General features: G+C 44.0%; 1 protein-coding gene across 6 annotated transcripts in view; it reads left to right on the top strand.

Annotated features, from left to right (window-relative positions):
- Window positions 1-13,601, top strand: part of MTUS1 (microtubule associated scaffold protein 1) — a 160,210-nt gene that overhangs the window by 126,328 nt on the left and 20,281 nt on the right. For 5 of the 6 annotated variants that reach the window (XM_029226358.1, XM_029226357.1, XM_029226359.1 and 2 more), the window contains one exon: window positions 6,406-6,472. In XM_029226358.1, the coding sequence (XP_029082191.1) occupies window positions 6,406-6,472 (67 nt within the window). Of the gene's footprint in view, window positions 1-5,251; window positions 5,385-6,405; window positions 6,473-13,601 lie in introns of those variants that run through there. The other variant, XM_029226362.1, reaches the window with a different exon arrangement.

Here is a 13,601-nt window from a genome sequence, read left to right as displayed (position 1 = left end):
ACGATATGAAAAAAGGATGTGAAATATCTAATAACTTTTCTGTTGACTGTATGTTGAAATGATAATTTGGACATACTGGGTTAAATAAAATATATTGTCAGGTTAATTTAATCTTTAAAAAATGTGGCTACTTGGAAATTAAAATTACATACAGGGCTCACATTATATTTCTCTTGGATGACTCTGGTGTGTAACTTGGAATATAAGACTCTGTAATCTGGCACCAACTGCCCCTTTTCACCTTCCCCTCACTGCCGCTGTGCTCCAGCTGTATAATCAGGAAGGTAAAGGAGAAGCAAGAGGGGTTTAATATTTGTTGAATATTTACTAAGTACCAGACGTTCTTACTTAATAAAATCCTCTCCAAAATGCAAGTTGGAGTTCACAAATAAGAAAATTGAAGGCTTCCCTGGTGGCGCAGTGGTTGAGAGTCCGCCTGCCGATGCAGGGGACACGGGTTCGTGCCCCAGTCTGGGAAGATCCCACATGCCGCGGAGTGGCTGGGCCCGTGAGCCATGGCCGCTGAGCCTGCGTGTCCGGAGCCTGTGCTCTGCAACGGGAGGGGCCACAACAGTGAGGGGCCCGCGTACCGCAAAAAGAAAAAAAGAAAAAAAAGTTACTTTCCTTCCATACGACTTGGCCCCTAAACACAAACCAAGCATTTTATCAGGTGATAACTGGAGAAAGATTAGAGAAAATATTTCACTAGAGAAAATATTTCACTGGGTCGGGCACACTGAGAGATGCTTCAGTCCACTGCAGGGCAGACTTTTAATGAGTTTCATGGATTCTTGTATCGCATGTGAATTTCATCTTACACCCAGTTTAGATCCTAATGCCCATGTAACTGTGACTCCGTTGAATTTCTTAAAATTCAGCTCAAAAACACCCTCTTTTATGAAGACTTTCCTGGTCCTTCTAGCTCTATGTTTTATCTACTCTCTGTATTCTAGGAGCACTTATATTTCTCTGTCACTCTCTACCTAGTAGGTAACCATTTCTAAGTTGTTTTTACTTTTTAAGACAGTCAGCTCACTGAGAGCTGGATCTGTTTCTGGTGCTTTCTTAGGAAACCACCCCAGGTGCTATGGCAGTGCCTTATACATAATAGATACGCAGGGTGTATCTCAATGAACAAATGGATCGATAAAGAGGATGGGGGCTTCCCTGGTTTTGCAGTGGTTGAGAGTCTGCCTGCCGATGCAGGGGACACGGGTTCATGTCCCGGTCCGGAAAGATCCCACATGCCGCGGAGTGGCTGGGCCCGTGAGCCATGACCGCTGAGCCTGCACGTCTGGAGCCTGTGCTCCGCAGCGGGAGAGGCCACAGCAGTGAGAGGCCCAGGTACTGCAAAAAAAAAAAAAAAAAAAAAAAACAATAAAGAGGACGGAATCCCAGATGTAAGATGAACATATAAAGTCTTTATGTAAATGTTCTTTGCTCTTTTCTAGCTCTTTATAATCAATCAGCAAATATTTACTGATTGCCTAATGTGTACAGGGCACTGCTAAAAAGCAGTTGGGAAGGAAAGATATAACCAAGGGAAAAGTTAAGCAATTTTTTCAAAATTTTTACTTAACCCTTTGGTTCTCTCATACCCATTATAGAAGTGATTGATATATAGATATGTAGATAGGTAGATATAGATTGTAGATCTATACTGATCTATATATACATATATATCTCATTATTGCTGATTTTTCCTAAACCATTTCAGAGCATTAAAATATAGGTAAAAATCGTTGATTATAGGGAATCCTGGAACTGTCACTTATCCTTTTGTTGCAAGTCTATTTAATAACTACAACCTGGGCTTCCCTGGTGGCGCAGTGGTTGAGAGTCCGCCTGCCGATGCAGGGGACACGGGTTCGTGCCCCGGTCCGGGGAGATCCCACATGCCACGGAGCGGCTGGGCCCGTGAGCCATGGCCGCTGAGCCTGCGCATCCGGAGCCTGTGCTCCACAACAGGAGAGGCCACAACAGTGAGAGGCCCGCGTACCGCAAAAACAGAAACAAAAACAAAAAAACTACAACTTTACCACTTTAGTGGTAGACATCATTCATTACAGAGCAGAAGTTCTAATGCATGTCTCATGAATCTGGAAACCAATACCACACTTTCTATTTCTCAGAGGACACACTCTTGTTAGTTTTAGTTCTGATTCTTGGTTTATCCTTGAATAGTTGTACCGTGTTCTGTGCAGGCAGACCAAGTGCCAGACAGTGTTGATGGTAGTGATCCCAATTTCCCAATGAAAGTTTCTGGGTACCTCAACCCAACATCTGACCAGTTATTCAGTGTGCCTCCAATTCTGTTTTTGCTAGTGGAATCTAATCTAAAGTAGCACCTGAACAAAGATGAATTTTGAATGACACTAGCAGTCTATAAATAAAAATGTCTCAGACCGAAAAATTGGACACGATTCATCATGTGGTAGTGGGGATGGAGGAGGTCAGAGAGAGCATACATCTGAGCCATCCGACGTGGCTCTTTCCTGCAAAATCCCCTGTGCTTTTGACACTCTCCCAAGCTAGCAAATTGAGGCTCAGTGATGGGATGACAGCCGGAGACTAAGTGCCTGTGTCCCAGGGACTCCTAATTAAATTATGGTGAGTCCATTTTTTTCTTGGAGCACTTCATATATTTAATGTATGAGTATAAAAGCATTTTTCCCAACCAGATTCCCACCTCCCTCTTTTTTTTTTTTTTCCTTCGCATTGTGTGGAACTCTGCATGTTACAATACAAAGAAAATTAAATAAACTTGTTATCTGGACCATAAAGAGTTTATCATCTAAGACAGAAACACTGATACAGGAGCAGCTAAACAAAAAGAAACAGGCAGTCAGTATCTAAGTGACAAATGCATTTTGTCATCTACAAAGAAAGGGTAAAGGTCTTAAAGGGCAAGCTACCAGGAGAGTCAGGTAGAAAGTAACACTGAGTATGTGCCTATTATGATATGGGCACTGTGGTCGGCATTTCACATAGGATCATATTTAAAGCCCTTGGTTTTTCCATTGTCCTGTACTGCTTCCCCTCAGATGAGGTCATCTGCCTTGAGTTATTGGGCCTGGATGTCTTAGTTCTACCTAGGTCTCAAGCTTCTTGAAGCAGGAGCCATGTCTTAATTTTTTTTCCATATTTTCCCCAGCATCTGGAATGGTACTTGGTAAGTTGGTACTGAGTACTAAATTGCCAACCAATTCAGAAGGATAAATGTCCTGTCTAGGTGTGTGGGGGAAGGGAGTAGTATCTATGATTGACAGTTAGTATTCCCTGAAGGCTTATAGAATGGGTCAGGTACAGAAGACCAAGCCTTCCAGCTTGTGGAGGTGGGACATGCATGGCAAGCATGACTTGGACAGAAGAGGAGTAGGGTGCCTAAACAGGAGCTGGGTGATTGAGGTTCATGGAAGTTTATTTTTTATGCACTCAATGGAAGACTCTTGTCGAGCAAGGGCATTTATTTGTACCCAGAATATGGGCTAAAAATCTACCAGTCCTCTGCAAAATAGTGTGGAGGGAGGCTTCCCATAGTTCAGGAGTGGGGTTGGCGAGGATGAAGGCTAGGGTGGAGGCATCACTAATAGAAAAAGTGCAGTGGATTCAAGACACCTTAGGAGGGAAGAACTGACCGACTGTGGCACAACCCATCAGACAAGGAAGAGTCCAAAACGATCCCATGGTTTTCCTGTTGCTGCCACTGGGATTGACAGAGGTTGGAAGACATCGATGGCTTCTGGGCACTGAGGAAGGCTGAGTACAGTGAAGCTGGGGGCAGTGTCCCCATGCGTGCAGTCGGCCCTTGGTACCTGTGGGGACTGATTCCAGGACGCCCCCCGCCCCAACAGCAGGTACCAGCATCCGTGGATGCTCAAGGCCCTCATATAAAGTGACGGAGTACGGTTGGTCCTCCACGCCTGCATCCCAGGTTCCACATCAGGGATTCAACCAACCTTGGATTTCAACTCTACTGAAATTGCTTGTCCACAAAGTCCCTTTAATAAGCAAAAAGACTGCCTTGTAGATACTTGTGATAGGATGTAAAAGTTCACAGAATCACTCCTGGAAACTTTACACCAACTTAAGTTTTCAATTTTCCATATTTAAGGATTTCTGTAAATTTGAAAAGTGATTTAACTTCTTGCCAGCTTTTCCTTCTATTAAGGATTTAGCTCTTAGAAAAGAGTGAATTTTAAGCAATGTCACCGAATGTGTTACAGGACTGCTTGCGTGTATCTAGCAAAACAGTCTTCTGGGTCTCTTGTCACTCGAGTGATAAAACTTGCTGATACTTAACTTGAACTAGAGTTCAAAGGCTTAAAGGCTTTGAATCACAAAGGCTTAAATTTGAGATTAAGAGAAGTATATAGTATATATATTTTTATTCGCTTTTTTTGCCAATTTTATCTGGGCTGGTTTTCCTCAAACTTTAATTTTTACATTAGAAAACTCATTGCTTGTTCACTTAAGAAAAATGGACTTACTGATTTGTGATTTCAGAACAACCTAATACTACGTTTTAAAAATCAAGCATTTAGAATATCATTAGGGCCAAAATGTACTCATTGAGAAAGTGTTCCTTAAATTCCAGTCACTGTTAAATGTCCAGGACAGTGCTAGTGTATCGTTAACTTCCCTAGCTCTTTCGTGAGAGACTTACAAAGTAAAAGGGGAAAACCATAACATATATCTGATCTCCAACTCTCAATTCAGCAGCTCACACTTCTTAAAATGCCAGGGAACCACGTTGTAAGCATTTAAATGAATTTTTCCGGAAAACATCATTCATTTTATAATGTCATGTTAAATTCTCCGTCACAACACACACTTTCACCGTTCCTCACCTCGTCCATAACTCACTTAGCACACAGGTTTTGGAGAATAAATTTCCTTTTTCTATTAGCAAGTATGCTCATCTAATGACCCCTAATTAGAGAGGGGAATAAAAAGGTTCACAAGTCTAAAAATAACTCCATTATCCACGCGGAGGCGGCCGGTTTTTCTTTCCCCTGTACCGGCTGATATTTGAAAGTAAGTGGCAATCGATCAGTCTAAGCGCTGGCTCTCGTTTTTCATAAATGAAGGGCTGTGGCTTTAAGCAGTCGCAGGCAGCCTGTGCCAAAGGCAGAAGCTGCAGCCTCAGCTCCTGTGAGGAGAGAGGCGTCCCAGGCACACGCTAACCTGCAGGATGCGAAGTAAGGCCAACCGAAGACCAATGGCGCTCCTCCTGGTGGAGCTTTGAGTGTAGACCGACCGGACTGGTGGGTGGCTTGGCCACCTGCGCGGGGCCGGGAGGGGGGACTTGGAGAGACAGAAGCTGGAAAATGGGCTGCTCCCGTAGCAAATTGTGCCACTATTCTCCATGTGCAGCAACGAGGGTAATTAGTATTTGTTTATAGTGCTTTTCTGGAAGAATGCCAGGGGCGAAGGCAGAGGTGGTCTGGCGTGAGGGGGAAACGCTTTGAGTGACAAGCAACTCTCGCCTGCAAAGACCGGTCTCATGATCTCCGTCCGCAATGCTGCGACCCAGCTGCGGTGGGAGCTCTGTCTGGGGCGATCCCGGGGAGGGCATTTCCAGAGAGCTTTGAATTCTGCCTTTTCCTTCCTTACACGCTGGTGGGAGGGAAACTGCCTCGTAAGAAACTGTATCTAATTGCTGTGTTTGTACAAGCATGTGTGTCTGTGCGCTTGCGGATGAGTTGCTGGTAACTTAGAAATGGTTCTCCTTGGCAAGACTGATAATTGCTTTTTTGATTCTGAAACAGCTGCCTGGTTTTCTTTGATTCATTTCTCTAACATCTCCTCAGAATGATCGCTGATCCAACATATTATCATCCTTAGAAAATAACGCATAGCTGAGTAAAATTAATTTCATTTTGTTTGTAAAGGATTATTTTTTTCGCCGTGGCTTTATAAGAGACTTTTGCGTCTTCCTTTTAGAAGTAAAGGGTTGGCCTCCTAAGGAAACTTTTCTATTTGCAAATACAGGATAAAGTTCATATAAGTGCATGTGTTTAGAACATTAAACGTTTATCTTAGACTGATTAGACCTTTATTGCCCTTGGAGGAGGAGAATGCATTACGTCTTAAGTATGCCTTAGCTGAAAGGTTCTGGGATCAGCAGTGAAGCATGGCTCAAAGTAAATATTTTTAAACGGGCCATTCAGCGCCTCAAATGAATGTTTCACGAGGACCTGAGAAAATACAGATTTTTGAAATGTGCATTTCCTTAACAACTAAGGGACATCTGTGTTTTTTAACAACACAAACTGTTAGCCTAAATGATTCATATCTTGGCTTCTCAGTTCTGAGTCTCATTTTCCTGGTGATAACAAATGTGTGCTTTACTGAAAGGGACCCTCTTGAAAACATGAGTAACTTGATGTGTGTTTTCCACAGCGGGAGGAAGCATTGAAACAACACAAAACCCTATCTCAAGAACTTGTTAACCTCCGGGGAGAGCTAGGTAAGAGCTTTTTTTTTTTTTTTTTCCTTCTTCCAGTTTTTCGGGTGGAGGGGAAAATTGTCCCAGTTGGTTTTCCTGTCTGCGTGGTGTCTGCCGTGTCAGCCCCTCACTCCAGCATCTGTGCAAACACTGACCATCGACGTTTCTGTTGAATCTTGGCAGTTTGACCTCAAGTTCATGGAATTCTGGGCACTGATCTGACTAAGCCTAGCAGAGTTTCTGATGACCAAAACATTTCTTTTCCTGGAGAGAGGGACGGAATGCTTTTTTAAGTGTGTGGATTACAGTTAGATAATTCCGTCAGGTTTTTTTCTTTCTGGAACCATCTTTCACATGAAAGAGTGGTGAGGAAATTCCCTCTCCAGTAGCAGCAATGATATTGCACTTCCTTGGGTGCTCTGTGAGTAGTGGGTATAGCATTAGAAGGCGTACTCTGTGCTAATCTTCCAGCTGGACTGGCAGTGAGAAGGACCCAGCTCCACAGGAAGCCAGGTGTCTCTCCTGCCTGTGGCACTCACCCCCCAGGGCTGCTGTTTCCAGGCCGAACTCTCTTCTAGTTCTTGTCTTTCCTGGAAGAGCCCTGGGTTCGTGCAGCCTGCGTGTTAGAGCGAGCGGACTGCCTCGGGAGCCCCATGCGCTGTAGGCACCACGGCCCTAGACAGTCAGCTTCCTGCTGTAGCTTCAGCCAGGTCTGGAGCAGTTCATTGAAAGGCTGCCTTCCTTGCCCTTTGCGGTTTTCTGTGTGTGCTGAAAGCGTGTGTAGGTACGTGTATAAATAATGGAAAGGCCACAGCCAGAGTTGAAAATTATGTTCGTCTAGTTCCAGGAGAAACTGCTCGTTTTTCTTTGGACAACACCAGAGTTGAAATACTGTCAATATAATTTGCTGGACTTGAACCCTCTTAAGTGCCCCTCCCCTACCATGCCCGGGCAAAGATCAAGTAGCCATGAACGTGGGGCGAAGACTTCCGTCTATATTCCTCTTCTCTCTCCACCCCCCGATGCAGGGCAATGCCAGACTCCTGACTCGCCCAAATACCTTGTCCTGGGCATCATTTTCTCCTGATCTTAGGAAGGACTCTTTTGGGAAGAGTAATTGTGAGACAGATGGAACTTCAGGACCCCAAAGACTTGAGAGTTCTAGGAAAACAGTTCAAGGAAACCACAGATAAGAAACAGCCTGGCTCCCAGGGACGTTTAAGGCTCTCTGCCAGGTTACTGAACGTGACTGGTGTCCTTTTGATTACCCGGATGACCAACTTAACTTGCTTTTGTCTGCGCCTTAAGTAATGTAATGGATATAGGGTTAGCAGATCAGGAGAGAGGTCTTTTTGTGTGTGTTTCAGGGTTCGCTCTAACCCGGTAGAGGTGGAGAGGAGCCTCGCTGGGGGTTCACGTTTCAGCCTCCCCCCAAGACGAGGCAGATGCGCCAAGGGAACACTGTTCTCATTCAGTCAGTTTGAATGGGGGAATCCTCTTTCCACCTTTCAGTGGATAGCGCGATTCAGTGACCTCAATGGGACCCAGGGACTCATTACCTCCCGTTAGTTACTTAGCCCGACAGGAAATAGCTGTAGCCATTTGCACCCACTCTCACCTTCCCTGTGATAAGGAGCCGGTGCCCCGGTGTGGCTTTACTGCTGCTCTCGGAGTGTCAGGATGCAGTGTTTGGCCCATCCACATCATCCGGTCACCCAAGGCTACGCTCTCAGGAAGTGTGGCATTACTGCTGGTGAATCAGATTGAATTGTTCACGTAACAGCGTAGAGCATTTGGGGGAAGATTTTTGGTTCCATGAGGGGAAGGGAGAGAAGCCTTCTTCTGATGGAACAGTCCAGGAAGAATGTTCTCAAAGCTGCCGGTTTGATTGATTGAGCTGCAATAGGAATAAGTTCACCCCACAAAGTTTACAGCTCAGTTTTAAAATGTGAGGCAGTGGTACAAAGCTGTTAGACTGTGTGGTCATACTGTCCAGGTTCAGATCTTTGGTAGCTGGGTGACCTCGGGCAGGGGAGACAGAGCATGCGCCTCCTGTCCCAACTTCATTCTTTGTAAAATGGCGGTAGTGTCTGCCTCAAGGGTGGCCACGAGAATTACACGAGGTAACTGTTGCAAAGCGTCTGCCACCAAGTATTAACTGCTATCAAATAGTAGTTGTTCAGATGCATGCAGTTGACAGATGTGTAGTAACTGCATTTGCTATTTTGCGAGGGCAGAGACTCTGGTGCAGAAAGGAATAGTAATTCGACTAAATATTATTAGAAATGCCTTAGGACAGGTTAATTTTGCTCTTCACGTACAAATGGAAAGGTGAGATGTGATGGATCCCTTCCTGATATGTTAGAGGCGCTTGGGGCGTGGAGTCCACCGTCCGGGTTTTTGTCCATCCACTCCTGGTTAGAAGTTACCTGACTTCTCTGAGCACAGTTTCCTCACTGGTGATAGGAAGTTAATATGCATTTTGCTGGATTGTTTTGGAGTTTGAATAAGATGGTAGTACATGTGAAGTGACTGGCATAGTGACTGGTCCATCACAGGCAACTCAAGAAAAGAGAGCCGCCACCATCAATGCCATCAAAGTACCCACCTTTCCCCTCTGACATAATGGGGCATCGTTGGTGTCGCTTTCCCATTGAGTAGTTTTTCTTTACCTCCTCTATGAAAATTGAGGCAAGGTTCCCAAACTGCTAAGAACTGCAAAGAATAAAGGACAACTCATAAGCTCAGGGGCACTGAAACCCAAGTAAAGTCTGCACTTTTGATCTTCAGACCTCACTGTCTCTGATGATCTCCTCCCCTGACTGACTTGCCCGCTGTGGTCTCACTTGTTTCCTGACAGGTGCTCCCTGCTCCCAGGTTAACCCAGCTTATTACCTCCAGCACAGCCTGTGTGTATCTGCATCTGAGCCATGCCTGCTTTGTGGAACAACATAACATTTGCTTCTGCTAAAAAACTCTTTGAAAACCCCCTCACAGTCTCCTCAGAACCAAAGCGTGAGGCTCCCTTTGCTCCAGAGAGCCCTTGATATTTTGCATTTGTGTATATAGTATATCTTGTGTTTTCCTATTGTCTTCAGACAGTAAACTCTTTTTTGCGGGGGGGGGGGGGGGGGCTTTGTTGCTGCGCACAGGCCTTCGCTAATTGTGACGAGCGGGGGCTACTCTTCGTTGCGGTGCGCGGGCTTCTCATTGCGGTGGCTTCTCTGGTTGTGGAGCACGGGCTCTAGGCACACAGGCTTCAGTAGCTGTGGCACGTGGGCTCAGTAGTTGTGGCTCACAGGCTCTAGAGTGCAGGCTCAGTAGTTGTGGCTCACGGGCTTAGTTGCTCCGCGGCATGTGGGATCTTCCCGGACCAGGGCTCGAACCCGTGTCCCCTGCATTGGCAGGCGGATTCTTAACCACTGCACCACCGGAGAAGTCCCCAGACAGTAAACTCTTTAATTGCAGAGATCCATTCCTGCTTCCTATGAAAAAATATATATGTGCTTTCCATTTTCATGGGTAATTGATAAATATTTATGGGCATTTTAGGTTTTAAAGTTTCTTTTCTCTCTTTTTTTTGGCTGCGCCACGTGGCTTGTGGGATCTTAGTTTCCCCACCAGGAATCGAACCTGGGCCCCTGGCAGTGAAAGCATGGGGTCCTAACCACTGGACCGCCAGGGAATTCCCTAAAGTTTCTTTTTATTTAAGAACAATGTGTGAAAATTAACGAAAATTGTGGAGTGAGGGGTAAATAGCCCATAGCTCCATATTTTGGCATATTCCTTTGTTTATATGAATATATACCACTTTGCAGTCTTTTATTATTATTATTATTATTATTATTATTATGGTATAATTTACATGCAGCGGGATGCTTATTGTTGCATCAGTTTGACAAACATACACACTCATGTAACCTACACCTTTAGGTTACGTTTCCAGTAGACCCTCTTCCCCTAGAAGCAAACACTGACCTTATTTTTATCACTCGAGGTTAGTTTTGTCCATTCTGCAATAGAGTTTCATGTAAATGGAAACACACAATAAATTCTCTTTGTGTCTGGCTTCTTTTACACCTAATGTTTTTGAGATCCTTCCATGTTATCGTAGATACTCTGATGTTTAAACTTATGTCGAGCACTTTCCCATTTTGCCTCTTGGTCTTCATACGCTCGTGGTTAATGATCACGGTAATGCCTTTTGAGTGGATGTAGCATAATTTCACTTACCCCTTCAATAAGGTCATCGTAAGGCTTTCATCGTCGGCTGTTTTTCTTACCCATTCCCATGGTTTCAACTACAACCTGTAGGGTGATGACTCACAGATTTATTTTTCTAGTCCCCTCCTTCCCCAAGCTGTAAATACTTTCTTCCCAGTGAAGAGCTGCCTCTAGATGAGCCAGTCCAGTGTAGTCAGACCTTCCTGACTCCCCAGCCCCTTGCTTCCGGAATACTCTGCAGTGTCTCCTCATTCAGACCTAGGCCTCAGAGTCTGTTCATCACCTTCTGCACTGGATTATTATTCACTTACCACCCAGGCTGCCAACTAAGGTCATAACCCTCTTCCTCCATCCTCCACATGATACCAGGCTGTGTTCTAAAGGTCGCCCAGATCCATCTCTCTTCAGCATTCTGGCTGCTTCTGTCCTAATTTAAGTCCTTTAATTTCTCACCTGCAGTATGTCCCAGTGGTCACCTTGCCCCCAGGCCTGCTTCTCTCTTCTCCAAGTGCTACCAGGACTATACTTGTAATAAATCTCATGTGTGTCCTCTATTGGACATCTTTAACAAGCATAAGTGACTCCATTTTGGCTTTGGGAAGAAGTCCAAGCATACTAAAGTCACCATGTATGATGTGTCTGTAACCTTCCGGTGTAGCTTCATGGTGTCTGACCCTCGTTCTCCTCTCTGCACACCTCCTTTTCCCTCCCAAGGTCCCAGGCAGAGAGGCTGATTCATGCCTCGTTTGTGCCTCCTCTCTGTTTGAAAGGCTCTCTCCTCTTCCCACTATCTTTCTATTTTTGCCTCTCAAACTCCTCCTTCTTCTCATTGCTTATTTTTAAAGTCTTAGCTAAAAATACCTTGTCTTCAATTCAGTTTCACCCAAATCCTTCAGACAAGTGAACTGCACCTTCTACTATACCCTTCAAGTACCTTGCTCCTCTAGGTGTTTGTTTATAGACCTCTTTTCACAGTGCAGAGCTGTGAGCACTTCAAGGGCTAGGCCAGTACGTCCTTCATCTTTGTAGCTCTACCAGCTAGTACCTTGGGCCTGGCAGTTAGCACTTCTGATGCTTAGCACTTCAGAGAATGAATGAATGATTTTACTGCTGAGGATGGTAGCTAGGGAAAGTTGGTTTTATCCTTATAATATGCTTATACTTGATGGTTTCTGTACACAGATATTTTCCTATAAACCGTTAAAACTAAGTAATAAAGTAAGATGAGCTATAGTTCTCTTGAAGACATTTTCCATTATGCCTGATAATCCCAGTTAATCAGGTCATTTTGAAAATGTCAGCCCTCAAAATAAATTACAGTTCAATTTAATGTTCTACATAATCCACAGCAAACATTTTACCTCTGAGATATGGAATAAATGTGTCATTCTGATCTTATGGTCATGTTGGTGTAATGGAGCGCCATAATTATGATCTTTTAGGGTTCCTACTGTATTTTTGTATTGATCTTAATCATTGGAATCACATTTTTTCATCTAAATTAATGAAGAAAAAGGTAGTTTGTATTTCACAATTATTTTCTAGCCGTCAGAATTAATAGCTAACTCACATCTTTTTATACATTTGTCCTGATTGTTCCTATGTCATGATACAAATGAGATTTTAACCCTTTATTCACTAAAAATTCCTGGAATTCCCATAATAATGGTTCAGAAGACTAGTCGATTTTGCCCTCTGTATGTAAGGATGATGGGTATGGCAGCAACATTTATTGAGTGCTTACTTTTTCCTAACATCAGTGTTCATCTCTAAGTCTACTGGTTTGCATTGTATAGGAAGGGAGGGAGGGACGGAGGGAAGAATTGAGGCTTAAACGTTATGTAACTTTCTTAAGGTCAACAGGCCAGAAAAGCAAAGCACCTGGATAAAAACCTAGGATGGCTAGACCACCAAACTCCCGTTAATTACAGAGAAAGAAACCATGGTGAAACTGTTGGAAAGATGGGGAAATCATTTGATATAAACACTAGTTTGCATTGATAACTACTTTTGGGATCTTTTTATTCAAGTCAAGAAGTATTAGATTAAAATATCTTGTTATTATGTACTAGGAAAAAGTGACTTGGCTCTGCCTAAAGCAGTGTACACATTGTCTGATCAACACTTGACTGTGTCTGTGAACTAACCTCCCTTAACACCTTTATGGAATGTGTTAATTCTTTCACTAGTTTTGTGTACAGTTATGGTTTAACAAGGTTGTATATTTAGAGTAATTTTAAAACTCTTTACACTTAAGCCACTTTTGAGTTGCAGAATTCCAGAAGTGATTTTTGAAGTGGGCTTTAATGAAAAATCTATTAATATGTAATGAAAACCAACCGTATGCCAAAACAATTCTTTATCTCACTGAGTTGATTGAAGAGGGAGTTGATTCCGTCTTAAACTTGGCTTGTTCTTTTTCTATCCTTGTCTGTCTCTTCTAAATTTAGACTTTGGCTGGCTGTCTCTATAAGTGAAAGGTTAGGTTCTTTCACCTGTACAGATGCACCATATTACCAAGCGTGTCTGTTCTTTTTGCTCCGGATGCGCAGGCTCAGCGGCCATGGCTCCTGGGCGCAGCCGGTCCGCAGCATGTGGGATCTTCCCTGACCGGGGCACGAACCTGGGTCCCCTGCATCGGCAGGCGGACTCTCAACCACTGCGCCACCAGGGAAGCCCAAGCATGTCTATTCTGAAAGCCTGTTGAGTCTTCTTCCTTGTCCTGGTCTTTTCCCTCACTTGTCCTTGTCCAGTTTTGATATGTTCAGTATTTCCTGATTTAATGTAATCTGTCGGTGGTTCTCAAACTTCACTGTATAATAAAACAGGCCAGATTAAAACTGCAGATTCCCGGTTCTGACTCGGGTGGCTTGGGATGGAGGAGTCCACTTGTAATGATCATCCAGGTGACTGATGCAGGTGCTCT

Source organism: Monodon monoceros, unplaced genomic scaffold (genome assembly GCF_005190385.1).
Source record: "Monodon monoceros isolate NGI ecotype Baffin Bay Population unplaced genomic scaffold, NGI_Narwhal_1 Super_Scaffold_17, whole genome shotgun sequence".
In the NCBI taxonomy this organism is placed as follows: domain Eukaryota; kingdom Metazoa; phylum Chordata; class Mammalia; order Artiodactyla; family Monodontidae; genus Monodon; species Monodon monoceros.
Note: the sequence above shows the minus strand (reverse complement) of the source record. Positions and strands in the feature narration are given on the sequence as shown.